The sequence below is a fragment of the Trachurus japonicus genome, chromosome 16 (genome assembly GCF_045865225.1).
Source record: "Trachurus japonicus isolate A0001 chromosome 16, Traja_1.0".
NCBI classification, from domain to species: Eukaryota; Metazoa; Chordata; class Actinopteri; order Carangiformes; family Carangidae; genus Trachurus; species Trachurus japonicus.
In genome coordinates this window covers 26,730,492-26,757,273 of record NC_140922.1, presented here as the reverse complement: position 1 = coordinate 26,757,273, position 26,782 = coordinate 26,730,492, and the positions used below count along the sequence as shown (strand labels likewise).

Below are 26,782 nucleotides of genomic sequence, written 5' to 3'. Positions count from 1 at the left end.
TCTCCTTACGATGGTGCCAGAGCCTCTACACAAACTCAACCTGCCTGTCTGTCTGTCTCTTTCTTTTCAGTCATTTCCAGCAATTCCTCTATTCAGTTAGCTTGTTGCTGCTGTCTGAGTGCCATCACCTGCACATCTGTCTGTCTCTTAAAGGGATAGTTCAACATTTTGGCAGATTCCCCCATTGCCATAATCCCTATAGTCATATCAGTAGGTGAATTACCTTTAATTATCGGTGCATATAATTGTTTTGAGATCAGCGGGGCACAATGGAGGTGAACCGTACAGGTCCCCTGTCCCTCATCAAATACACAATCCAATAACTCCAAAATGCTCTTGTGGAGAAGTTGTGACCTGCACATTCACCACACTATGAAATAATCATGTATAATTATGTAACATTATGACGCATGAACAAATACTCTGAACTGCTTGCACTTTTGAGATCACTCCGCCCAGCAGCCGTGTCTGTAATGTAGTTCCGGCCACGCATTTGCCTCTAAAACAACTCTGTCTCGTAATTATACATGATTATTCAACTTGTCCACCAGAGCGTTTTGGAGTTGTTGGATTGTGTATTTGATGAGTTTGATGAGGGACAGAGGACCTGTACCGTTCACCTCCATTGTGTTCACTGAGCAGCTCACGTCTCTGCCCCGCGGATCTCAAAACAACATGTTCCGATAATTAAAGGTAATTCACCTACTGCTATGACTATAGCGATTATGGTGATTTGCCAAGATGTTAAACTTTCCCTTTAACTCTCTGTGTGTGGCAGTGGTTCACAGCTGCTATATTGGTGTGCCTGTGTAGCAACAAAGCTGGGAAATGTTTCTGCTCATTGTTGATGTTGTTGAGGATGTGCAACACAGCGGCCTCGGTGTGTGTTATTATGTAAACTGGCCTCGTCTCTGTGACAGGCTGCATGTGTGTGTTTGCTTCCCTGTCAGTTTGTCTTGTTTGTCATAGTGTTTGTTTTTCTGTCTCAGGCCGTTACGTCCACCTGTGTGTGTGGCCATCCATCTGCGTATCGGCCTGTTTATCAGCATGTATGTATGTATGTGTGTGTGTGTGTGTGTGTGTGTGTGTGTGTCAGCACTGCATATCTGCCCGTGTCACACCGTCAATCTGTCTCCGTGACAGCCAAACGCTGTATGTTTATTCGTCTCGCTCACTGCTGTTCGGCGCATATCCCAGGGAAACATTAAGGAACCCTAATCTGAGGCTTAGCCCATGTGAAGCTGATTGCCTTTTTTCAGCGTCACAGTTTTTGACAATGATATTGATGAATGGGTTCATGAGAAATGTGGCATGTGGCGGCAGAGCATTTTTGCTCGTAATTTGATGCTGACGTTACGAAGTCCTAATGAGCTCCATTTATCTGAGCAGCGCTGACAGGTTTTATGATGCTGATCAATATCAACATGTCACGGACTGTGTGTGTGTGTGTGTGTCTCAAGTGTACAAGCTGTCTATTAATGTGGACTTATGTATTCACAGCGCACAGTACAGTAAATGTATAAATCCAGCTGTGTATCTTTCTGTTTGCAACACTTAATATATGTCATTTTTATTTTTATCAAGTCGTTATCCAGTCAAGTGCCAGAGCTTGCTTCTGATTAAACCAGAATCTGAGGTCAAAAAAATTTGCTGAACACTAATTATGTTTTAGAGCAGAGGAAATTACCATTGATTGTGATGTTTTTGTGACGAACAGAGAACAAATTGTTCTTTCTCCACAATTCAAATTATATTGTCAGGACTGTGTTGAATGGACCGTGTTACAGTGCATTCAGAAAGCTTTCAGACCGCTTCAGATTTTGTTTTGTTGCTGAAATTATTAAAAAAGTAATTTTTCCCTACACTCATAATGACATACAGTAGCAAAAACTGAATTTTAGATTTGATAAAAAGGAGAAAGGATGAGATTAACTGTTTCTTCACCTCTACTGGTATCCACTTGTGGTACATTCAGTTGATTGGACACAATTTAGAAAGACGCACATTTGTTTATAATGAGGTTTTTCATTTACTGTAAGAATAATGGCAGCCTCTGAGCAGACATTGTTTTTGTCGCCTTCCTCAGATGTTTCCCCCGACACATCCCTGGTTTCACATCCTTCCTCCTCGTAGCTTGGTTTTTGCTCTGATATGCAGCGTCAGAGGTGACAGAGGTGTGAATACTTATGTCAAAGTGATATTTCAGAAGATTTCTTAATACATTTCCAAGCATTTCTTAAAAAATATGTTGCTGAAGGGATCTGAATACTTTCTGAATCCATAGTATAGGGCTACCTGTTTGTTCTGTAGGACTGCAGTGTGTCTTGATTGTCAGTAAAATTAACATGAAAATATATTTTCTATCCCCAGCCAGTGCCGTCATCTCTGTGATTTTCCTCAAGGAGACGTTGCGGGCCTCTGACGTTGTTGGTAAGCAAACTCCTCATCACCTGAGGACCTGACCTGTGTCCTCTCGGCTTCCTGCTCTGACTTGATAAGTAACATCTAAAGTTTGGATCATTATCAAACTAACAACACAGACACTGAAACTCTGTGGCCTCGGATCAGGATCGAACATTTAAAATTCAAGAAGTCTATTGTGCATCTGACACTTGAGGGAAAAGGCACAATCCATTCAACAGACCTATCTCATTATATTGTTTTCTGAAAAGCTATTGTTTGTCAGAACAATTTGTAGAGTCTGCTGCCAAATGGCACGATTGTGATGGTCGCTACAATGATGATAATTACAACTGCTAGACTGGAAATTCATATCAGCATTACACACACGCACACATCACTGCACATTGTTGGTTTCCGGGTTAAATCATCAGCATTTTCTTCCCGTTTTGTTATTGTCTTGTAATTGCTGAGTGACATTATGAACCACATATTGGAAACATTTAATTGTATGAATGTTTTATTCATGAATCGCTGAGAGCGAGCACTGCCCTGTTTTTGCAAAGACTTGTTTAAACCAGTAAGAGAATTAAGAATCAAAATGACAATGGAAAGATGAAAACTATACACACTACACCACGGCTTGGTGCCAACGTTCAATGAAGAGTTTTATATATTTTTCCTGCAGTTTAAATAAACTACAAGCTTTTTGTCTGACCTCAGTTAATAGTGACTGAGGTCAGACTATCTAAAGACTGTGTGTGTGTATGAACTGAACTGAATGAAGCTTATAAGCAGTAATGAAATGACTTGTCACTTGAATACAGGGGGCGTGTCAGGTAAGGGCATGCTATAGTCATAACTGTCGGGCAGTAATGATTTCAATTAAATAGTTTAAAGAAATCAAGTTTAGACTTAGATTTATTTCTCATATAATTAATGTGAAAATCTCTTTTACAAAAACACTTTCAGATAAGTAAAAAAGAGCCACTTCAAAATGGTTCTTTATGGTTTTCTCTTCAACTTCTTTATCCTTGTTTCAGTCTCAGAACTCACAATTAAAATGTCTATTGCAGCTTCAGAAGACTATACATTTAGGTTTGGTGGCTACAAGCTCATCACTCCCCGAATAGGATTACAATAAATATACATGCGAGTGATGGCGAGAAGTATTTTAACCTTAAAGGGATAGTTCAACATTTTGGTAAATTGGCCCATTGCCATAATCCCTATAGTCATAGCAGTAGGTTTGTTACCTTTAATTGTCGGTGTAAGATGTTTTTAGAACGGCGGAGCAGAGCCATGAGCTGCTCAGAGCTACGCCACGGAGGCTAATGGGATTTCTTGGTTTCCCTCATCAAACTCATCAAATACACAATCCAACAACTCCAAAACGCTCTGGTGGACAATTTGTGTCCAGCACATTCACCACGCTATGAGATAATAACGGAGCGTTATGAGACGGAGTTGTTTTCGAGGTAAATGCAGAGTCTGCTTGTCGAAAAACTGCCCTCGACAGGAGCTTTCATCAGCGATTTTGCATGAATTTACCTTGAAAACAACTCTGTTTCGTAACGTTCTGTTATTATCTCTTAGCGTGGTGAATGTGCAGGTCACCACCAGAGCGTTTTGGAGTTGTTGGATTGTGTATTTGATGAGTTTGATGAGGGAAACCAAGAAATTCCATTAGCCTCCGTAGCGTAGCTCTGAGCAGCTCGCCGCTCTGCTCCGCTGTTCTAAAAACATCTTACACCGACAATTAAAGGTAACAAACCTACTGCTATGACTATAGGGATTATGGCAATGGGCCAATTTGCCAAAATGTTGAACTATTCCTTTAAAGATGGGGGAAATTTTGCAGCTTCAGTAACACGCCAAATTGTGATGTCTTGTGAGTAAAGCAGTGCAGCTAAAGCAAAATAAAATCATGTTCATCTTACAAAGTAGAAACAGGATGATGGTACATTTTTACCAGCAGTGAAACAGTAGCTGCTGTATAAAGATATAAAAAAAAACATTTAACTTTTTCTTTTATAGGTGGAACCCTGGCAATAACAGGGACGTACCTCCTTGTGACGTTTGCCCCCCACACCACCACGCACATCACAGCACATCTGGTCCAGTACTACATCGTCAGCTGGCACTTCCTGCTTTACCTTGTACGTATCATAAACAACTGTGTATAAATAAGTAGGCTGATGTGTAAGCATGTTTGTGTTTTCTTGGACTCTAAATGCATACCTGTATATTTTACTTTTAGCAGCTCACCAACTGCAGCTCCTCTGCTGAGATAGAGGGGTGAAATTATGAATCAGTCAACGAGTTTAAGTACAGCTGATGATACAATCAATCATTATTCACAACCATGAAACATCTCGGGTATTTCTAGATGTTGTGGATCAGCTCTGCTCTCTGCCTGTTAAAACTAAGATCGACAATGTTTTCACTCATTATTTAAAAAAAGAAAAAGAAAATCAGCCTCCACCTCATGCTCTGTAAGCGCATTAACACTCACCATGTGCTCTTCTACTCCAATTTTGCCTCAGGCGGGGATGGCATAAACACAGCCGTTACTGCAGCAACCAATCTAGAACAAAGTACAGAGCCGAAACAAAGTGCTTTTGCTTTTTTTTTCTTCTCAAAAAACCTACACATCACCTAAAAAAAACATACAAAAATGTAAATGTTAAGCTCTCAAATGTGAAACAGTAGTCTTTGTCAAAAAGCACACACACCAGAGACGTATCTGAAGCAAAGATTTCAGCAGTTAGAAGGTCACATCCTGATGCTTTTCCATCAGCGCCGGCGACTCCCATGACAGCAACCAGAGTGAGACAGGAAAACCTTTCAGGTTAAACTTCTGTGGGTAGAAAATACAGAGCTGTGTGTGTGTGTCATTCAAGAAGAAGAAGAGGAGTGGAGGAGCACCTGTGATTCGACAGTAGTAGGCATCTCTAGTCGATACCGCACGATTATCTGCACACAATCCATCAAACCAAGCCAAGGACGACAGCTAACGTGGTGTAAACAGTTGTGTCATGCATGTTTAGCAGTGTCATCATTATTCAGGGCACAACGTGTGTGTCTCTCATTTATGTATCTGCTGGTCCTGTTTCCTGAACTGCTGCACACATCACAGCACATCACACCCGGGCAGAGACACACAAAAACACACATCTGTTGCATGAAAATGGAAAAAAAAAAGACAAAATGTTCAATCAAGACATTTTAGGGAAATGCAGATGGATGGATAGACAAGCACATGTTTTCAAATGGAGATAGTCGCCGCTGCTGCTGCTGCTGCTGCCTCTGGCTGCCGTTTTGATTGATGGTGTTAAAAAAAAAAGAAAAGGAAAAAATAGTGGGGGGGGGGGCATGCTGTTTACCACCTCTGGCAATGCATTGTGAATACTCATCAGCCTGCAGAGAACAACCTCGATCAAGAACAGAGGGGGGATTAACTGTAGATGGTGATTAATCAGAGGAAAGTGAAATATCCATCACTGTCTTCCATATTATTTCCAGAGGTCACACTGTTATCAAACGATTTCATCGGTGGAAGAAGGACTGCAGGGCTATATAACTGATATTTCATTCATTCACAGTGTGTGTGTGTGTGTACAGTGTTAAATGGTATACATGAGCATGAATGGCTCAGGTTTTTCCAAAAAAAAGAAAAAGGAAGCACATATAGAGACACATAGATGATTGTGCAGCAGAGGTGAGTTTGCCCCCCAGTCCTACTCGATCCTACTCTTGTCTGTTGGAGCTCAGTGGTTTTATATCAGAGGTCCTTGAACCACCACTGGATGGTACTGGACTGGACTCACACAAAGGACAAGCCTGGCCTGGGTCCCTCTCATCAAAGACCACCGCCAATCCATTTCATTTTCCCCTGCTGCGGTGATTTGTCTGAATTAAAAGATTGCTGCGCTCTGCCTGCACGCCATGCATGCACCGCAGTGAAAAGTACAAACCGGAGAGCAATTCAGTTTTTTTCATTTTCTGAGAAAATGGAGTCTGCATTGCATTAATGACTTGTCTAACCCCATCTCTCCTTCTCGTCTCTCTCGCTCTCTCTCAACAGTTTATCGAGGTCATCGTCTTCTGCATCCTGCTCTATGTGTACAAGAGGAAGAAGGTGAAGCACATCGTCATTGTGATGTTGCTGGTGGCCCTGCTCGGTACGAAACAAGTGGGAGCTGTGTGTTTGAGGGGCAGAGGCTATGGATTAAACCATTTTAGGTAGTCAGAGGTGGCTTTGTTGCCTGGCTACCATAAAAAAAAAATAAAAAAAATGGACCCATGCTCTGTGAAGAGCCGAGCCGAGCCGAGCACGATGCTCACGATGCAAGAAAAATAATTCACCACAACTCACTGAGAGATAATTAACCACCTCCACAAATCAGCACGCAACACACGAAGCAGTGAAGGAAGTTCTTCATTGCTACTGTACAAGTTGAGCGAGCACTAAATGATGAATTGTGTGATTTATCTATCTGTGTGTGTGTGTGTGTGTGTGTGTGTTTGCTCTTGTGTTTCCTGCAGCCTCGCTCACCGTCATCTCCGTCAAAGCCGTGTCAGGGATGATCACAGAGTCGATAAAAGGCCAGCTGCAGCTCATCTACCCCATCTTCTATGTCATGCTTGTCGTCATGGTCGCCTCCTGCGCCTTCCAGATCAAGTTAGTCAAGGTTTTTTTCTCCTTGTATTTATGTGCACCTTTGTTTTTTTTCTTCTCTCCTCCACACTCTCACTTCTCTTAAGTCCCTGGAAATCCCTGAAATCAATGTTTTGGCTTGAACAAAGTAAAGAAAAACAATCTATTGGACATGGTGACATTGTACCCTGCAGAACACCTCACAGTGTTATTATTATGATGGATGAATAGGCTGTTTCATAGTTCCTCTGTTACCAAGGTCATTGTGTTTCGCCGCACCTCTTAAATCTTTTTTCTTTTCTTTTCTTTTCTTTTTTCCCTCACAGATTTCTCAATCAGGCCATGAAAATGTTTGATGCCACAGAGGTGGTTCCCATCAACTTTGTGTTTTTCACTGCAAGTGCCATCCTCGCAGGTTTGTCAAATCGTAAATCTGTCGCTTCCTGTTGGTTAAAACTTTCCTGTGTTTTTCTCTTTTAAAGAATAAGACAAGAGACACGCTGTATTTTTCTGAAAGGATAAGACAAGAGACGCTCTGTATTTCTCTTTTTGTCAATAAATCCCCCAGAAAAAGGCCAAAACCAACAATGAATCAACCCAAGAGCATATATGAACAGGCTTTAGGACACATAACATTACAGTACATGTCTACAAGATAAGCACACATCGCATACATATTTGTTTGAGCTAGACACACATTATATGTCAGTATATGAAATTGGTCCAATATTGAATAGGTTTTAAATGTACATTTTAAATATGTTTTCATTTTTTATGCAAATATAATTCATATATGGACATTCAAAGTCAAAAGACTGCACTGGTACTCTGTATCTACATACATACTGTATTGTGTATGGAGCCACTGAAAATAGTCCCAAAGAAATGCATGTGAGTCATTCATGAAGAAAAGTATTGATTTATTATAGTTACTTTTAATCAGTGAGTTTCACAAGAGTCAGCATGATAGCTGCTCTGTGAAGCCAAACTTAGGCACCACATTACTTTTAGTCAGTATACAAACATCTTCATACTGATAATGCAAACTTACTATTTTTTTTTAGCAGGTTTAATGTCAATCTTGTACACCATCTTTGTTTAATGTCTTAAATCAGCACTAAACACAAAGTTGAGTTGAGGGAGGGAGTGAATGTGTTTAGTTTTGCAGATATGTAGTTATAAACCAAAGTTGGGCCTGTTGGACCCATTATTATTATTTTATTGTTGAGAAACTGTGTTTGGACTCAAGTGGTCTCAGAGAACGGCTTTGTCATGCTGCTGGCTAAACATGTTTTTAATTGAGTTGATAAAAATGCAGGAATAAACAGAGCCAGTACCCAATTGGTACATTTAATCTTAGCTAACCTCTAGAATTACCTTCAGTCAGGCCAAGTGAAAATGCAAAAATTAAAAATGAATGCACAGAAGAGAGTAATTCAATTCAATTCAGCTTTATTGGTATGGTGCCAAGTCACAACATACATTATTTCAAGGCACTTTACACGGTAAGTTAAGGAGCTAACAATACTATGCAAGAAGTTTCCAACTTGAAGTGAAAAATGAATAAAAGTTTAATTGAGTTTCAGATAAGACTTTAGTTCAAAGACATTTCTATTTCCGCTATAATTTATATCAAATTACATCGTGCTTTCCACAAAACTTCCACCATGACGACGAGTATGGAGGTCAATGAGTAACGAGAGATTAACAAACAGCGTTTTTTTTGTTTTGGTCTTTTGTCAGCAAAAAGAAAAACTATGTAGAGGTAAAGCAAAGCTCCAAAACTTACTGCAAGAGTTGAAATCAATCCATGACACAACACAGTGCACCATGATACACAGTGAAGTTGGTGATTCACTCGTATATATATATATGTGAACCACTTAGGAGTCCTTGTTCAGCACAGTATTTATAGCATGTGTATTCTGCCAGGTCAGGTCTTTATTATCTTGTCAGTAATAGTGTACTTTGTTCAGTCTGGGGAAAAACAAATCAAGGGTTTTTCAAAGGCAATTCTGTCTTGAAGGGAAAATAATCACAAAAAAACACTTTCTTATTATCTAAAATGATTTACTGACAATGGACCTCACTTTACTAAATCCATTTCCATTCGTTATTCTTAGTGCAAATAAATTGCCCATTCACCTCTGTGGTGACGAGTGACGTCATTTCGAGCTATTTCCAGTGTGTCTTCAGCGGACTGTAATAAAGAGAAAGATGTTCCAGCAGGTCAATAAACATCAACTGTAAACAAGGTCTTCTTCCGCTGTCCGTCAGTCTGTTAGAGCAAAAAGAACAGCTACTGTTACGGAGGAGGTGAAGTTAGGCCACAACTCGTTTTACAAATAGCTGATTAGTATTGAATCTATAGGAATATATCCAAAGGTGGACTTTTCCTCTATAATCAGTTTGGTTCAACATTGAATGAAGTGTTATTTTTCACCCTAACTCCTAACCCAGTGGTGGTTAAAGCAGCAGACGTTGAGGACAGTGAACTACACACAGTGTTAGAGAGCGTTGCTGCTCATCTCTACACCCTTCAGTTAACAACCAAACTCTTTGTGCTCGACAACATTGTAGAAATAAAAAGCGCTCAGGATTTTCAGGGCTGCTGCTTTTTTTTTCTTTTCTTTCACAAATAAACAAAGCACTAGAGATCTGATCTGCATATTTGTGCTATTCTGTGAAATGCATTTTAATGGGCTCTTTTTATTTTATTTTTACAGGCATAGTATTTTACCAGGAGTTTGAAGGCTTGGCTCTACTGAATATTTGTATGTTCTTGTTTGGGTAAGCACTCAAAAACTAACACCAACAGTAACTGCATCTGCATCTTATTGATTTGTGAGATATTTAGTGTAAAAAATAGTGTCAATAATTGATCCTCTTTTTTTTCCAGTTGTCTCCTGTCCTTCCTGGGAGTTTTTCTGATAGCAAGAAACAGACCGAAGATTAAGCAACAGGATCGCAATTTTATCCCAATGGACAGGATACCTGGTAACTTTCTCTCTCTTTTTTTTCAATAAACTATTAATCAGCTTTGCAGGACCAAGTTTTTTGCTGCACGGCTGACCTATTTATAGTGAGTATACGGTGCAGTGACTAGCCAGCAGTAATAATATAATATAACTCTGCCAAAAGTGACCCTGGATTTATCTGGCCGCTAATGTCTGCAGCCCTGGCAGCAGGGTCCATCTAATGAGCTGTGCTGTCTGTGTTCACAGGGAGAAGAAACACAGTCAAAGTGCAGCCTGAGGCAAAGACTCCGACATACGGATCGCTGGCAGCCAAACTCATGTGCAACAGAGCTGGCCAAACAGACGATTCTTAGGACCAGCTCCATCTGTCGGGACTGTAATTTTTTTTTTTTGAGTCGATTTGTGTATACGTGTATGTGTGTATATTATGTGTGTGAATGCGTGTGCCTCTTCCTGGGTACACTTCAATAATATCTCTATTTGTAGAAATAAATGGTAGGCAGCGCTTCAGACCGGTGCCAGCTGAGCACCAGTATCGGTGGCCATATTGGTGTTAAAAAAAATGTCCATGCCAGAAATGTGGAGTACTGTACCTCTCTTCCAAAACAGCTCTATTTATTCCTGAGAACTTTCTGTTTTTGTCTTATGTTAACAGTATTTTTCAACAGGGTCGACTGACTGACTTCACTCTAAACGAGATGAAACACCTCAGAATCAAAGGGCAACACCAGACGCCTTATTAGCAGCATCTTTTAATTTAAGAAAAAAAAACAAAAAGGAGGTCACTGTGACCAAAGCCTCCCAATAAAACATATGTATGATTTTAATCAACTGAATAAAGTGGTCTGTGTTTGTGATCAGCTGTCGACAAACATGGCGTGGGGATAAAAATCTGATATTTGAATAGTCTGAAGATTTCCTGCCATATAACAAAGTAAAGTGCACTACTGCCCTCTAATGGTGGAGGAGGCTCAGAGATGACCAGACGACACTGTATTTGTTTTGTTAATCTGAGGTGATGGGTATATATTACGTTTGAAATGAAGAAGGAGAAAAGAAACAGTGCAGTGTTACTTCTATTAAACCTCCTGTCTTGGCTCATCAGTTTAAGTTTCTCCCATTTATCACACGTCTCAGGTTTTAATCGCTGGAGCAGACGTCACTCTGAGATCTGTCTCCAGGAACTTCTGATGTAACAGGTTTTAAAAAGCACTAACGCAGGTCCTTGCTCTCCCATCCTCACCTCGAATAACCCTCAGACTGCATACTCTACTCAACTGCTACCAAACTTTAGTGTTGCCAAGCAACAGAACTCTTATCTACCCACCTACACATTATGGGATGTGTGGAAAACCACTGTCGATGCCAGTGTAACTATAAAAAGAATGAACATTAAAGTGTCAGTTGTTTTCATGCTTTTACTTTTTAAGGGGCCAGATCTTAATGTGTGTTAAAGGTTAAATTAGCACATGTGCTGGATTCAAACAGGTGAAGGTGACAGTAATTACACACATATATACAAATACTTGTATATTCTGTCGAGTGCAGAAGTTTATTGCCTTGCGTGTGAACAAAACCTTTTCAGTGCTGTGGCATTTCTCAAATTCAAACCCAATAATTTGACTTTTTTAAAAACAAAAAGGCCATGCCATGAACATAAATACTCTCAACTTTATCAGGTCTGGATGTAAAAAGGATGTACAATAATAAAACCATAAATTAATACCTCTTGAAACTCAGTTAATGAGGTCAAACTTATCTAACTGAAACAAAGCTGTGTTACTTAACCGGTCCCTTTATGGAGCAAAAAGTAATGCACAAAAAAAAACGACCTCTTGTCTTGAGAGTGTCTGTTCCCAGGGTAAAATAAACACAACTAAAACAAAGTCTCTTTTCAACACTGACACTTGGTAGCTCGTCGTCAGTCCACATGCGTGCCGTTAAGTCTTCACAGCAGATTATGGCACAATACATGAAATCTATTATGAAGGCACGGGGATTTCTGCAAGATTACTTAACGAAGCCTCGTGTATTTCATCACCAAAAAAAAAAAAAAAAAAAAAGAGTTGCATTTATCTTTTCTCCTCTAATGCAGAAATCATTGCTTTTTTTTCGGTAAATCATGTTCTGCAGATGTTTCAATCAGACCTCGATGTTGATTTTAACAAAGCGGTAATGCAGGGAGGTCGGGTTGCGCAACAGCAGCGTTCCTCTGTGCTCCTTCGGCTGGTTCAGGAGGGTGTTGACAAGGCCGGAGACGCTAACGAAGCCCAGAGCCTCCCCAGCGCCTGCAGACAGGGAGAAGTCACCCTGCGTGACCCAGCCGAGCGCCACCCGGGAGCAGTGCGAGGTGACGCTCGGCAGTGGATCCGGCCACAACCCGAAGATGAGATCTGTGGATGAGTCAGAGGTGGATTTGGGGTCTTCTTCCGACGGCGAAGCGTTGAGGTCTGGGAGGTCTGACCCTTTGCCCTCAGGCTTATCGGAGGAGGAGGAGGTAGCTGCTTTCTTGGAACCGCTCTTCTTTCTGCGCTTCATTCTGCTTTTAAAGTGATTCTTGTGTGGCGGCTCCTGGGGGCCGTCGGACTTTTTGCTCAGCAGCTTCAGGTCGTCTGCGTTGGGCACACACACCGTGGCGTGGAGCTCCGGTTTGCCCTTGGACACCAGCGACAGACGCACCCACACCAGACTCATGCCGTGCTCCGCGAGGAAGGACGTCGCGGCCGAGGAGTCGAGCGGCGGCCCTTCCCCGGCACGACACAGCCTCTGACCTTTAGATGTGGTGGGTCTGCACCAACCGGAGAGCAGCCGCAGAGACTTTCTGCTCCTGCAAAAGGCAGAGAAACAACCGACAATCATTTATGAGAAATGATTAAGAGTCACATTCTCATTAGGCGTCCCGAGGGACATAAAATGTAAAAAGAACGTTCCTGAAATTCCTAATGCAGAAGACAAAAAGGTCCGCCGACGGACAGTGGAAATCAATCCAATTTTTTTCTCATAAAGTCAGTCATTACTCAGAGCTTGTGTGATGGCTTTATGAGAACAGATGCAACTCTTCCCCTCTACTAATCTCTGTGATGTATTGCAGCAATTTAAGGCTGGATGTACTTTGGGGATTCTCATCAGGGACATTATGATGAAAGGGAGGTAGACTGGAGAAGTGCCATGCATCAAGCTTGTCAAACACTGCTGCAACCGAGGTCTCTTAAAAAAAAAAAAGAGCAAAGAAGTAAGTGATGAGTGGAGCACAAAGCTGCACAAACACGGCACATTGCTGCTCAGGAGAGCATTAAAAGTCAACTGTTTTAATATTGTTAGAGGTGATTTAGATGTGCAGGATGTTCAGTATCTGGAGGGACCTCGGTGTAAACCTGCAGTGTCAGTTTATTTAAACATTAAGAGGAGGATAGAAAACGAATAAATCTTCATAGTAAAACAAGAAAAGAAACAAAAGAAAACAAACAAGCGTTCACCTGAGCACAGTGAAGCGACTCGGTGTCTTTGTTACAGTCGTATCTCTGTCTGATGTCACCTCCTCCTCCTCCTCCATAACCGTGTCAGCAGCGGTTGTGGTTTGGGTCTGGCTGTCTCGTTTCCTCCTCTCCTCCTCCTCCTCCTTCTCCTTCCCTCCTCTTTCCCTCGTGATAAGCTCCCACTCCTCAGCCAGCTGTTGCCATGGGCAACGGAACGGAGCCAGACAGCCATGTTTAATGTAATTGGTCCTTTTGGCGGGCGGACGCCTACAGGAAGAGGTCAGAAAGGTCAAACCCTTGTCAAATTGTCCGGGGGCAACCGGCGCCACTGCCAAATTTATGCAACCGATCACGACCCGGTTGAACGGTGGGCAGCGGCGGATAAGCAGCACGCAGCGTTATTACCATCTCATCTGCACGGTGGGACAGATCTGCATAATGGAAATTAACCGGGGTCAGAGCTTTGGAGTGCTTCCCCTCTATTGAAACCTCTAATCCACCGACAATCTCACCACTTACTTAGGCTGAAGCCTCATAAATATTATCTTTTCCTCGCAGATGATTATTATACAGTCACATAGTAACAGACTCCGACAGCGCATCTGTCCAGCAGAGCTTCATCATCAGCAGCATTATCATCGTACTTTATGTCTATTTAAGTAAAAACATGTTCCCTTTACAGTTGAAAAGGCTCATTTTAAGTTTGCGAATGGTGAATTAAATAAAAATAATATACTGTTGAAACGCATCCACCACCAGTACAATGGACTTTTATACTCTGGGCAAGTAATTAAGATTCTGTTTTCTATCAGCGGGCTGATGTATTAGTCATGCGCCAGAATAATATTACCAGATAAAACAAAATACTTGGCAGTTCAGTGAATGCAGCTTTTAACATGGTTATGATAGTAATCACCACACACACATTTCTATATGCCTGACCTTTTGAACTTGTCCAGGAGCTCGGCCTCCTGCTCCTCCTGGAAGCGAGCGCCTGCAGGGCAGTCTGGGTAATCGTGGGGGAAGTGAGGGGCTCCTTTATTCTGGGAGTGTTTCAGGCTCATGTTCAACCCACCGATGCGGACTTGTCTGTACACCTGGCAAGAGAGGGCGAAACAAGTCAATATTGGATTTTTTTTTAAGCAAGTTAACAAATAAAGCAAACCTGAGGGGCTTCAGGTACAGCTAACATTAGTCACAGTGATTGTGTAAACAAAATGGCACCGCTTCAAAAACATGAACAAGGCATCCAAGTAATGAAAGCAGCTTTCCATATGGACCTCAAAACTCCACAAAGCAAATTAGAAACATACACAATTTTTGGTTTTAATAAATTCCACGTTACTCATATCTCCATTTGATTGGTTTCAACATTTGGAAAACATGTGCTGGACAATATATCAAGCACAAATTTTTAAGGACATGAACTTTAAACACTCCCCCTAAAATGATTACTGATGCAACTATTCATTGATGTTTTATTATTATAGTTTTGGGAGGTTGCAAATTCAGTGTGCAGACAACAAACCAATTTGGCCTCATTACTACCTCATATTGTAATGCCCAATATAATAACTTTAATATCTAGTATTAGAATATGTGAAAAGGTCCAAATCCAACACTAAATTAAAAACCAATATATGCAGTAGAGGAAAAAAAAATTGTGCCCAAACTGCCACAAGTCTGCAGCAAGGTTATTATAGTTTTAACATTTTCATTACGTAGTTTTTATTTTTATTTAGTTTTTCACTTTGACTTTTATTTAGTTTTAGTTAGTTCAACAAGTGATTAAGCAGTTTTCGTTTAGTTTTTATTTCTGAGGAATTTGTGGGATTCTTCCCTTTTAGTTGCATCCAAATGTTCCCATCAGTCCTCATCACGTTACATTCCCTCTTATCTACCTGTGGCTCGTACTCAAAGTCATCCCATATTGAGCTGAGGAGTTTCCTTCATGCATCTTTAGCCATCTCTAAGAAAACTACAACTAAGCTGATGTTATCTGCTGAAGTTAATTCAGTTTCGTTTGAGTTAGTTTTGCATTGTTTATTGTAGTTTTTATTTAGTTCTCGTTTTTGGAAAAAAATGTAATTTGCATTTTTATTTCAGTTTACTAAATTTTTTTCCACTGCTAGTTTTAGTTTTAGTTAACTATAATAACCCTGCTCTGCAGAAACAAAGAGAAGGATACGGTAAAATGAAAACAGCGCCTACCAGTGGGATCCAGAAGGCCATGCCCCAGCCTTTAGGAAGCAGCAGGTCCCATCCAGCGCCCCAGGAGCTCATCTCATGTCCCACCTGCTTCCCCGGCTGGTGAACCAGCAGGATGGGGACTCGACCCTGCGGGGGGGTGGGGCTCAGCCTGGAGCCCGGCACCAGCACCTCGCTCCTCATACGGTTCAGCTCCTGTGGCCACACACACACGGTCTCATGCACGTCAATATGCAAAATCATCTGAAACTTACCTCACTTTTACCAATAGGGCAATTTAAATCCATAATTACATCATATTTTACCTCTAACTGCTCCTGCTTTTAACTACACTTATGTATTCAAGTTATGCTTATGTATGTTTGTTATGTCTGAATATTTATGTATGTCTCAATTGTTTTGTCTTCTGTCTTTATATGTTCTGTCTTTCATCTTGGCTATATTGTAAATGAGGTTGCTCCTCAATATACTGTATCTCCGAGTTTAAATAAAGGTTATGAATGAATGAATGAATGAATAACGATTACCGAGAATGGGTGTGTGTGACATTTCAGGTGGAGACAGAAAACTACCTGCTCTGATATCTTGTTGTCAGTGACGTTGTCCCGTACAGACGGATCCCACAGGAAGCTCTGGCAGCAGCGCTCCGGTACTCCTCGCAGCATCAGCTCCTTCCTCTTCTCCTCGTCCTCCTCTGAAGTGACAGACAAATACAGACATGTGGTACGCTCCTGTATCACCCGCATCTGTGACATCTGGAGCTCAGAACGTCTGATTCATGAGATAAATCCTAAGTGAGCATACTGTACGTCTTCATTAAAATATAGTTTTGTGCATCCTCTAAATACGATAATTATGATTATTTATATATTATAGATTTAAAATTAAGCTGATAAATTAGTGACCTCCATCCTGGAACAACCCTCCAAGAACTGGATTTGGAGTTTTATTTGCAAACCCAACCAGCTACTAAGCCTGAAAAGCCACCCAGGCTGAGATTATGAAGTTATTAAACCGTCGTGTACGTCATCCAGTGAGCAGATCTGCTGAATTTGAACAGTGAATCTCTGATGAAACTAGTGACACCTTCTGTCATTCTGCTTCTCATCAGCAGGAGAAAAAAAAACAACAGAGGATGAGATGGATCCTTTGTTTAAAACAGGATCCAGTGATTAAATGTCACTGTGACATGACTTGAAGAATAATCTTGGTTATTTTAAGCCGAGACTTTATTATCCTTGTTATGGCTGGAGATGCCGATTAAGGTCCTGGTGGATACTATCGGGTATTTCATGAGGAAGCGATTAAATCCTGTTCCTCTTCCCTACACCCTTATTACAACATGATGAAAACTAACAGCTGGCAGAGTAAACAAAGGTGTGTGTGAACAGTGACACGTGGCGTCACATACAGTAATTCTGCCTCTGTTATTATCAGTGAAATGTTATTATCCTTTAACTGTTGGTTTGATTCCGTTTTATTGTGAACTACAAATGTGCAAAATGTGGAAAAATGAGGAGGAAAAAAGGCATTGGTTGAAATCAACCCTTGTTGCCAGTGAATCAGCCGCTGTTGGCCGCTAAAGGATGTGTTTGGAGTAAACGGTCCTGCCAGGAGTCGAACCTGGAACATCTGCATGGACAGGCAGAGGCCCCCAGGAGCACAGGACCAAACGTATACTCACTCACACAACCTCAGGACCAGACACAACAACAGACTGATGCCGCAACTCTGCCTGCAACATGATGTATGAATGAAAAAAGGAATATTAATACGTCCAATCTGCACACTGGATGACATACTGTACAAGTCTGCATTAGGAACATTGTTTTGGTTTCCATGCCCCTTGTAATCGTCTGTATCGTATGTTAATAACCTGCCCACTCCTCTGTCTGTGCAAATAGGTCAGATTTTACCTCGTGTTTGCTTTACACAGGGCAAAGCTTTAACCTTCCTTGTTGGTAAAGTCAGCCTGGGGTCATCTACTGTCAGACCCAGCACCGTGCCTGCAGGCAGCTCTCCAGTTGAATAGACGTCTAGGGTGAAATAAAGCATACACTGTTAGATAAATATGTGTGTTAAATTTTAAATGTATATTTTAGAAATATGAATTGACCTTTCAGGATGCGAAAAATATCAGTTTGTTGTTGATGTAGTTCCATCTTGCTCTCGTCCTTGCAGTGCTCGGGCCACCAGAAGGAGGACGTCTGGGATTGTTTCATTTTCTTAAGAAAAAGAGAAGAAACAAACGCACAGTTAGTGTCAAATGCAAACACATCTCAGAGGCTCTTTGTTTCTTTTAAAGGGATAGTTCAACATTTTGGCAAATTGGCCTGTTGTCATAACCAGTCTTAGCAGTAGGTTCGTTACCTTTAATTGTCGGTGCAAGCTATTTTTAGAACGGCGGAGCAGAGCCGCGAGCTGCTCAGAGCTACGCTACGGAGGCTCATGGGATTTCTTGGTTCCCTTCATCAAACTCATCAAATACACAATCCATCAACTGCAAAACACTCTCGTGGACAAGTTGTGACCTGCACATTCACCACGCTATGAGATAATAAAACAGAACGTTACGAGACAGAGTTGTTTTAGAGGTAAATTCATGCAAAACAGCTGATGCATGTCCCCGTCTGGTGCAGTTTTTCAGTAAGCAGTCTCTGCATTTGCCTCAAAAACAACTCTGTCTCGCAATGTTCCGTTATTATCTAATAGCGTGGTGAATGTGCAGGTCACAAGTTGTTGGATTGTGTATTTGATGAGTTTGATGAGGGAAACCAAGAAATCCCATGAGCCTCCGTAGCGTAGCTCTGAGCAGCTTGTGGCTCTGCTCCGCCGTTCTAGAAATAGCTTGCACCGACAATTAAAGGTAACGAACCTACTGTACTCCTAAAACTATAGAGATTATGGCAATGGGTTAAATTTGCCAAAAATGTCGAACTATCCCTTTAGAGCTGATTAAAACACGATGAACCTTACATCACAGTCTGTGGCAGCTTCTAAAGTGTGAGCCAGAACAGTGTGGGACTGTGGTCCAATCAGGCGATAGCGTATGATCTCCATGGTGAGGTCACTGCAACAGATTCACATGTGAAATACAAACATAAAAAAAAAAGCAAACAATCACACCACCTAATTTAATTGAGCCTGTGAATTAGACTAACTTGATAACTATTCCAGTGGAGCTGGACCTCCACGTCACCGGGGCGGTTGGAGATCTGGTGCCGTCTCCCAGGATCTTCTTGGCAGGAGGGACACTGGGATCCTTCAACTTACGCTTTCTCTTGTTCCCGGGGGTCTCTGTGGCTTCGGGGGTCTTCTCAGGTGTAAGCTCTGGTTTTTGGGTGGGGGTAACCTCAGCAAGTGTTACCACAGGCACAACTGGAGGAACTACAGCCTCACGGCACTGGCACACACTTTGTAGTTCAGGCAGAAGATCCTGGAGGGAAGAGACGGTATCAGGATTTAAGTTTTCTGCTTTATCTTTCTATTTATTTCTCTATTGACTCATAATAGAATTTTTTTTTTGTCAGAATACTAAATGTTCATGTTTTTAATTTCAACAGTAGAAAGCCAACAAAAACAAAATTTCCCACCTCTTTAATAGTGGGATGAGCCCAAATCCACAGTTGTCTGTGAGTTGAGTCCTGTGTACGGGGTCTCCACAGGAAGGTGACAGGGCCCAGGGGCTGTGTGGGGTATCGTCCCGCTCTGTAAACCACCACACTGCCCTGTCTTCGCCCTGATAGACTCAGAGCTGCAGCAAAGGTGGGACCTGAACACACACACACACACAATGTTATTATATTACTAGTCTGTACGCATGTGCATTAATCCGACTCCACAACTCTTCAGCTGATAATGCATCGCACACACACGCACATGTTCAGTTATACATGACACTTGTCACTATGGTGGCCTTTCTGAGTGCACTTTCTGCTATTTTATTCCCCTTTAATTAATCAATTTGTAACTTATATGCACAGTGCACGTTCATGTCCTCAAGATCGTTGTTGTATTGTTTTAATGTGTTTTTATGTGATGTTTGTATCTATCTATCTTGTGTGACTAAGTAAAGATCTACAAGCTTGAACAGCAACTCTGAAAGTTAAAAATGCAACACACTATCCGGATACTAGAAAACAAAATGAAAGTCAAAATGAAAATGTGTATTCGTTGTTATAGTTACCAGCTTCTTTGCTCGTCAGTTGGGACAAAGCAGCCAGCAGCCTGTCTTCCTCTCCCTGTAGCTCCACACAACAATAGTATGAAAGATCCTGAGGAGACAAAACCAGAAGGTTAAAGTTGATTTTTTTACTGGTTTTCAAACACAGACCTCCTATACAATAAAACGTATTTATGTGTCACCTGCAGCAAACAGTGGGTGCTCATGGCTCGGTAGCAGGGCCGGTAACATTTGTATGTCGGTCTGTCCCCGAGGCAGTAGCCCCACTTTTTCACCATGTGGAAGCGCTTGGCGTGCCAAATGTGCGTCTCCAACCATTTGTTCTTCCTCTGGCGGCGGTTGAACTCCAGCAGCAGGTTGCCGTGGCGCCGCCGGGCCTTGCGGCTCTTGCTCTTTGCCTGTTCCTTCTTCTTCGTGCCGGCCTTGTGGCTCTTCTTCTTCTACGGGGGAAGAGGAGAGGAATAGAAATGTCAAAGATGAAGAGTTAGTATTATGCGTTAGGTGTGATATTAAGTTGCTAAATGTAAAAACGTGGTTTGAGCGTTACCAGCCGGTCGGCCATTTCTCTCAGTGAGCGAGGCAGCCGCTTGGTGTTGTGGCTCATGGCCCGTCTCCTCATGTGTTTGGGCAGAGATTTTAACAACATGCAGCTGCCCATTATCTCAGAGGAGGCTTTCACCATGGCCTGCACCTCTGCTGCCCTGGCTCTGGCAAAACCACCGGCTGGGCGGAGAAGGGTGGAGAGAGAGAGTCAATCAATTTTCATCTGACGCAGACATTAAATGCACTGCCCGTCCAAAAAACAAAGTCAGACACTATAATATTTCATTGGACCGACTTTAGCTTTGATTACAGCACACATTTGCTGTGGCATCATTTCAATAAGCTTCTGCAATGTCACTCACAACATTTATTTCCATCCAGAGTTGCATTAATTTTTCAAAGATTCTCAATTGGGTTAAGGTCTGGACTCTGTGGTCACATTGAACCACATTTCTTCCTTCAAGATGATGGTTCTCCATTATCCTTCCAGTTTTTAATAATGCGTTGAACAGTGCTTAACCCAATTTTAGTCTCAGAAATCTCCTTAGATGTTTTATTTGCTTGATGCAGGCCAATAATTTGGCCCCTCTGAAACAGATTTACATCTTCTCCATGACCACAGGATGTGTCTTGGTTGTTTAAGAAATGAGACTGCATCAGTTAGGGTTAAACAAGTTGTTGCCAGCTTATCCAATGGGAGGCTCTGACCTATTAGCTTAGTTAAATCCAAGTGGTGACTTTTCTTTTGGATGGGCAGGGTATATATTTTTGCATCTTCAGTTGAATTAAACTTCATATTAATTTGAAATAAAAAGACAAATTAACAAAACTGCTCAAGGGGGAAACCAACGTCTTTACCAGTGATGTACTTGGGCAACTCCTTGGAGTAGCTCTGTCCATCTTTCTGATGCCCACGGACCCATCCACTGTTATGGTGAGAGCTCTTTGGCCTCTGTGTCGATCGATGGACGCCAGACGGACCATCGCCAACATTTCCACCTTTGTCAAAGAATTATTGTGTTATATGAGATCAGAATATGTGTAAACACTGGATTATGGGTATGAAAGACAACTGAACAAACAAACATGGCTCAAATCACTTGGATAGATTATTTCTATGGTGATTACTTTGTGGCAAACATATTTTATATAAAATGTTCAGTAATAATACGAAGATTTTAACAGATAAAGGTGGTAAATATTTATTCGTTCACAGTCACTTTGCTCTTTTTATATTCCTCCTGACATTATGACAGTCCTAGATAGCTGCACTCCCACTGTTCATATTTCCTTGAGTCAGTCTGACCCTGGTTGTTGTTATTCCTTGTAGATAAACTCCTGCTTTCCCTGCAATAATGAGGTTTGGTTTGGATAAGCTGAAGGGCAGTAGTGATGGAGCTGACATGGACTCTCTGTCCTCAGATAGATAATATTCAATCACAGACCCATGTAAAAATCAGTGATAAAGAAGAGAAGGGCTCATAGTAGAGGATGAGTTGTAGTGGGGAAGGCAGATACAGACTAAAAACAGAAACAGGAGCCAGACACAATGAGATGACACAAAAAAAAACCCAGAGAGGACAGATCAGATGAAGCTACCTGCTCCGTTTTGGCTGCTGCTGCCGCCGCCGCTGCTGCTGCTCTGGGCCGGAGGATACTGCACATTGGAGGGCTGGTTCTTCAGCTTTATCTCCCTCCTCTTCTCTTTAGCGGAAGACATTTTCTACAATAAAAACAATACGATTAAAAAAAACAAGACGCAATTTCACCGACTTGTCACTCTGCCCACTGCTAACGCCAGGCAGCTAACTAACTTAGCCACGTTTGTCACTCCACGTAAACTTTAAGTCTCTGCTAAATGAAGGACAGCGCACATAAAAAGAAGTATTACATTTAAATGCACAATATTTACACTGTGTATGTTTACCTTTACATTTCCTGAGCATCAGCCTTTGGTCCAACTCTGATGAGTCTCACCTCTTCACTTCGCCACCATGTGAGATTCACGCACGCTAGTTGACGCATGTTTGCTTCCGGGTGGTGGTGACGGGATTTGTAGTGTAAAGGCGCAACAACAAATATATATACTGGTATTAATACAATTCCTGTTCATATTGCAGTTATTTTCTGTTTTATATTTGTATTATAGTATTACAAATAATTTGAGTATTGCAATATATCTGTTCATCGTCACTATGACTAAAATTAAAAACATGATGCGCCTCTAAACTGTGATTTACGGTAAAGCAGCACGGACGTTCCCACGTCCCTCACTGCTGTTTCTTTCTCTTTAAGACACTTGCACAGTTAGATCCCCTGTTTCAGTCGCTTGGTTTGTTACATTCTCAGTAAAAATGGCCTCATTGATCAGGAAGATTGTCAACACAACAAAAGCTCCTGCTGCCATCGGACCGTACAGGTGAGAGCAGCTCTGAATCAGACCTGGAAACTCAGATTTATAAAGTTAAAGTTACAGCTGGTTGCACTGTAGCTGGTTGTGGCTGGAGGTGGAGCAGTGGTCACTCAGATGTGCTTTAAGGGTCAAAGTACAGTTTTTTATTTTTTTTTTGGATTGCACTCTAAACTTTGTAAACTATTGAAAGGATAAACTATTAACAGCAGACTGTGCTCATTGCTTTCTTAGTGCAGTTTCTACTCCTTATGGCAATGCATATACATTTTGGTTAAGGTGCAGAGCTTCTGTGTGAACACTGATATTACAGTAGCTATGTGAGATAAATACTGGGAGTTGATAAAACAGAGAAACAAATGCACGAATAGTCTCTTAAAATGTTTACAGTACAACCTTAAATACAGATTCTGCACTGTTGGTGTGTATTTCTGTGATTCCTGTAATATCAATGACCTGATTACAGTATTTACATCCAGCCTTTAGTCTAATGAGCTAATTCTTTGCTCCTGTTTTTTGTCCACAGCCAAGCAGTGGTGGTGGATCGGACAATGTACATCTCAGGCCAGCTGGGGATGGACCCTGCCAGTGGACAGTTGGTTGAGGGTGGCGTCCAGGCTCAGACAAAACAGGTGACGTTGACTCTCACACAATCAACCAGGCACATCACAAAATGTTCAGTACATGTATGTTGTCAGATGTTTCTAGTCCTTTTGATGCTATTTTGATATTTCGTCTCTCCAGGCTCTTGTAAATATGGGTGAAATCCTCAAAGCTGCTGGATGTGGCTATGAGAACGGTGAGAACGGAAAAACTAAACTTTACTTTCTGAAAAGTTTTGTATTTTGAGAAGATCTCACAGTAGATCATTTGACATCTTTTACTGCATGATTAGTCATTTAGTCATTGTTTCCTGCAGTTGTGAAAACTACAGTGCTGCTGGCCGACATGAACGACTTCACTAATGTCAATGATATTTACAAGCAGTGTAAGTATGAATGTTTTTTGTTTTGTTTTGTTTTTCAATATTTGACCGTGACTCTCTCTGTAACTCATAATATCATGTGACTCCACAAGCAAAAGTAGATGACTTAAGTTGTGTAGTCTAGTTTTTGCCACTGGGTGTCAGCATAATCTATTCATCATCAATGTACAGTACAGACTCTCCTGCTGCTGGTCATTGCTTTCATACAGACACCTACTGGCCTTATTAATACCCTGAGTGGGAATGTGCCCTGTCACCAATCTTTTACAGAGTTGTTTTCGAGGCAAATGCAGAGACTTCTTGCCGAAAAACTGCCCCCGACGGGAACGCGCATCAGAATTTATCATGAATTTACCTCGAAAACAACTCCCATCTTGTAACGTTTTGTTATTATCTGTTATTGTGGTGAGCGTGCAGGTCACAACTTGTCCACCAGAGCGTTTTGGAGTTGTTGGATTGTGTATTTGATGAGTTTGATGAGGGAAACCAAGAAATACCATTAGCCTCCGTAGCGTAGCTCTGAGCAGCTTGCGGCTCTGCTCGGCTGTTCTAAAAATAGCTTGCACCAACAATTAAAGGTAACGAACATACTCCTAAAACTATAGGGATTATGGCAATGGGCCAGTTTGCCAAAATGTTGAACTATCCCTTTAAGATTTTTAGTGTTTTTCTGTCTTATCTTTGATTTTAAACATAACACCTTGAACACACACACACGGGTGTTTTCACTTGTTCCTCTCAGGTCGCGTTTTGCTCAAATCACATAAAAAACGACCACTAACTGGTTTGCAATGCAGACCATAATCTAACTCTACTTGTTTGGCCTTGGAGCCAACGCACATGACCTGAATCCTGTAGAGGAAGAGGAGAAACACCCAGCGACACAGACGAGCCGAAGCAGCCCAGGCTTCAATATGGCCTCAGCAGTGCCACAGGCTGCTTACATACTTTTCAGAATTTGAACATTTACATATTGTAGATCATTTTTGAGATGATGGATTGAGCCGTAATAATTGAAATCTAAACAAAAAACTTGGCATATTTATATGTAATGACAGCACACATGATGATGACGATGATGATGTGTCGTGACAGGGGAAACACAGGTGAAACCAATCAGACTAATGGCTGCCTGAGCCCTTTAATTAGTTGTTTGTTACACCCATGCACGTTTTTCTGCCTGTGTGAGCGTCACATTAATATGTTGCAGATTCTAACTTCCACCCAGAGGCCTCTTGTTCCTCTCCTTGTCAATATGTTTACATGTTTCTACCCTAACATCATGATATCTCGTGTTGTTGCTCTCTCTCTCTCCCTCTCTAGTCTTCAGCACCAACTACCCGGCCAGAGCTGCCTACCAGGTCGCTGCTCTTCCCAGAGTATGTACAGTTTACTTTTTTTTTTCAAGGACTGATGCTGCTCTTTTCCTATTGATTCTTTTGGTGTATTTATACAAACTGTAACCTGTGTCCTCTCTCTCGCTCGCGCAATAACACAAATATGTGCAATAGAGAGGAGTGCAATTCACTATGCACTTTAAGAGCATAATGAAATGAGGCCACATGCAGCACTGAGCCCTTTAACTAGCACTAATAGCACTTTAGCATTTGCACTTTAACATTGTACTAATTCCTTAACAAAAGTGGAAGATGTCTGGCCTGTATTCAGTTATTTTATTGCCTTTTTTGTTTTGATCTCTTTCCTTATTATGATTTATCGTATTGTTGCCTTTTCTTTTTATGAATACCAACCTGCCAGTGGGACTGGAGAAGGAAATTAGCCTTGGTTACAGTCTCAAGCATATTTACATAGAAATGTTCATTATGTACGATTTAAAAAACAAATGTCAAATCTCTCTGCTTGTCTTTGCAGGGTGGACTGGTTGAGATTGAAGCAGTTGCTGTCTTGGGCCCTCTAACCAACGCTTCCTAACAATATAAAAATAACTGGAATCACTGAAAAGTGTCTGAGACTTCTTTTGTAGACCAAACAAGAGCTGATTAAACATGGTACTAAATATTTTTATTATAGATTATTATAGGGCTCTATTGCTGTCACAAACATGTCGAGGATCACTTTCTCAGAGCACTTTCTCCCGTTTCATCGTCATTGATGAGACAACGCTGCATCTTTAATCCTCTTTGCTCATATTTCACTCACAATAGCTGAAAAGTAACTACGCTCTGTTTGCTGTATAGGATTACTGTTGTCACGAGCCGTAACCCATGACACTGTATCTTCTCTCATTATTCCACATGACGATCAAATATAACTCAATAATAAATGTTTTTAAATTGACTGTAATGGTGATTTGTGTCCCTCGTCTCAATGAAACCACAACTTGATCATCACTGTGAATTCTCTGTGATATATATTATCGATTTTCATCAGTTTATGATGGGGATCTGTTAGCATTTATTGATGCCTCAGGGTTTTTAACAGGATGGGAAATTTTATACATGAGCACATTATTGGGGGGTTGTGTCCTGGAACATGGTTTAAAGATGATAGATTATGAAAGGCCTTCTCTACCCATTGTTCTTGTCCTGTTTTACGTCACTGGAGTTCATTGTAGACATTATCTAATTCATTTTGAATAGAAGAGAGGCTGAGGCAGCTTGTACGCAAACTATTAATTCAATTTAAATGACGCGTGGTTGTGGGCATGCACATAATATCATTACTACTTTGAATTGTGGCGACTCTCCGTTTCTGTGAGGGAGTTAATCATAATATAATGGGTAGACAGCTGAAATAGTTCCAAAATTAATCTGTCATGGCCATATTTCACTTTAAAACTTGTCAATCTAGAGGCAATATGATGAAAAACATCTCTTTTAAAGGTCAGTCCTTTTTTTCTGGGTATTGGAAACACATATAATAAAACACAAAGGCCCATTTTCATTAAAAGAAACAGATGTCAACCTATTAGTGAGTAA

General features: G+C 41.2%; 4 protein-coding genes across 5 annotated transcripts in view; 3 read left to right on the top strand and 1 right to left on the bottom strand.

Annotated features, from left to right (window-relative positions):
* The window catches only part of nipal2 (NIPA like domain containing 2), a 31,912-nt gene extending 21,144 nt beyond the window's left edge, over positions 1–10,768 (top strand). Inside the window, exons 4-11 of the mRNA XM_085802918.1 lie at positions 2,371–2,430; positions 4,438–4,559; positions 6,488–6,584; positions 6,949–7,084; positions 7,387–7,475; positions 9,787–9,850; positions 9,960–10,057; positions 10,285–10,768. Of these exons, the coding sequence (XP_085659044.1) occupies positions 2,371–2,430; positions 4,438–4,559; positions 6,488–6,584; positions 6,949–7,084; positions 7,387–7,475; positions 9,787–9,850; positions 9,960–10,057; positions 10,285–10,391 (773 nt within the window). The 3' untranslated portion in view covers positions 10,392–10,768. The remainder of the gene's footprint in view (positions 1–2,370; positions 2,431–4,437; positions 4,560–6,487; positions 6,585–6,948; positions 7,085–7,386; positions 7,476–9,786; positions 9,851–9,959; positions 10,058–10,284) is intronic.
* atp6v1c1a (ATPase H+ transporting V1 subunit C1a) overlaps positions 1–26,782 on the top strand; it is a 423,473-nt gene that overhangs the window by 266,257 nt on the left and 130,434 nt on the right. The gene's annotated exons all lie outside the window — the stretch shown is intronic.
* On the bottom strand, positions 11,562–22,477 carry pop1 (POP1 homolog, ribonuclease P/MRP subunit). Its single transcript, XM_085802917.1, has 16 exons — positions 22,376–22,477; positions 22,048–22,171; positions 21,307–21,447; positions 20,453–20,628; positions 20,088–20,345; positions 19,909–19,996; positions 19,316–19,494; positions 18,884–19,158; positions 18,699–18,792; positions 17,839–17,947; positions 17,639–17,758; positions 16,295–16,416; positions 15,726–15,917; positions 14,457–14,611; positions 13,515–13,781; positions 11,562–12,865 (listed from the first exon to the last, which is right to left on the bottom strand). The coding sequence occupies exons 2-16, from the start codon at positions 22,166–22,168 to the stop codon at positions 12,181–12,183; spliced, it is 2,982 nt and encodes a 993-aa protein (XP_085659043.1). The 5' UTR covers positions 22,169–22,171; positions 22,376–22,477; the 3' UTR covers positions 11,562–12,180.
* On the top strand, positions 22,697–26,141 carry LOC146972532 (2-iminobutanoate/2-iminopropanoate deaminase-like). 2 transcript variants are annotated; one of them, XM_085802914.1, is made up of 6 exons: positions 22,697–22,867; positions 23,385–23,490; positions 23,603–23,657; positions 23,778–23,846; positions 25,167–25,222; positions 25,716–26,141. In XM_085802914.1, exons 1-6 carry the CDS (start codon positions 22,803–22,805, stop codon positions 25,773–25,775), a joined length of 411 nt encoding a protein of 136 aa, XP_085659040.1. In that variant the 5' UTR covers positions 22,697–22,802; the 3' UTR covers positions 25,776–26,141. The 2 variants fall into 2 exon arrangements, with proteins under 2 accessions (XP_085659040.1, XP_085659041.1); XM_085802915.1 differs by lacking the exon at positions 23,778–23,846 and having other exon boundaries at positions 22,709–22,867.

Excerpts from the sequence above, each read along its gene's own strand:
- pop1 (XM_085802917.1), bottom strand. The coding sequence starts at position 22,168 with ATGTCTTCCGCTAAAGAGAAGAGGAGGGAGATAAAGCTGAAGAACCAG. Across the intron at positions 20,346-20,452 it reads GAGAAATGGCCGACCGGCTG|AAGAAGAAGAGCCACAAGGC; the intron begins GTAACGCTCAAA and ends CTTCCCCCGTAG. Across the intron at positions 12,866-13,514 it reads AGTCGCTTCACTGTGCTCAG|GAGCAGAAAGTCTCTGCGGC; the intron begins GTGAACGCTTGT and ends TGCCTTTTGCAG.
- LOC146972532 (XM_085802914.1), top strand. The coding sequence starts at position 22,803 with ATGGCCTCATTGATCAGGAAGATTGTCAACACAACAAAAGCTCCTGCT. Across the intron at positions 23,491-23,602 it reads TCCAGGCTCAGACAAAACAG|GCTCTTGTAAATATGGGTGA; the intron begins GTGACGTTGACT and ends TCGTCTCTCCAG. Across the intron at positions 23,658-23,777 it reads TGGATGTGGCTATGAGAACG|TTGTGAAAACTACAGTGCTG; the intron begins GTGAGAACGGAA and ends TGTTTCCTGCAG.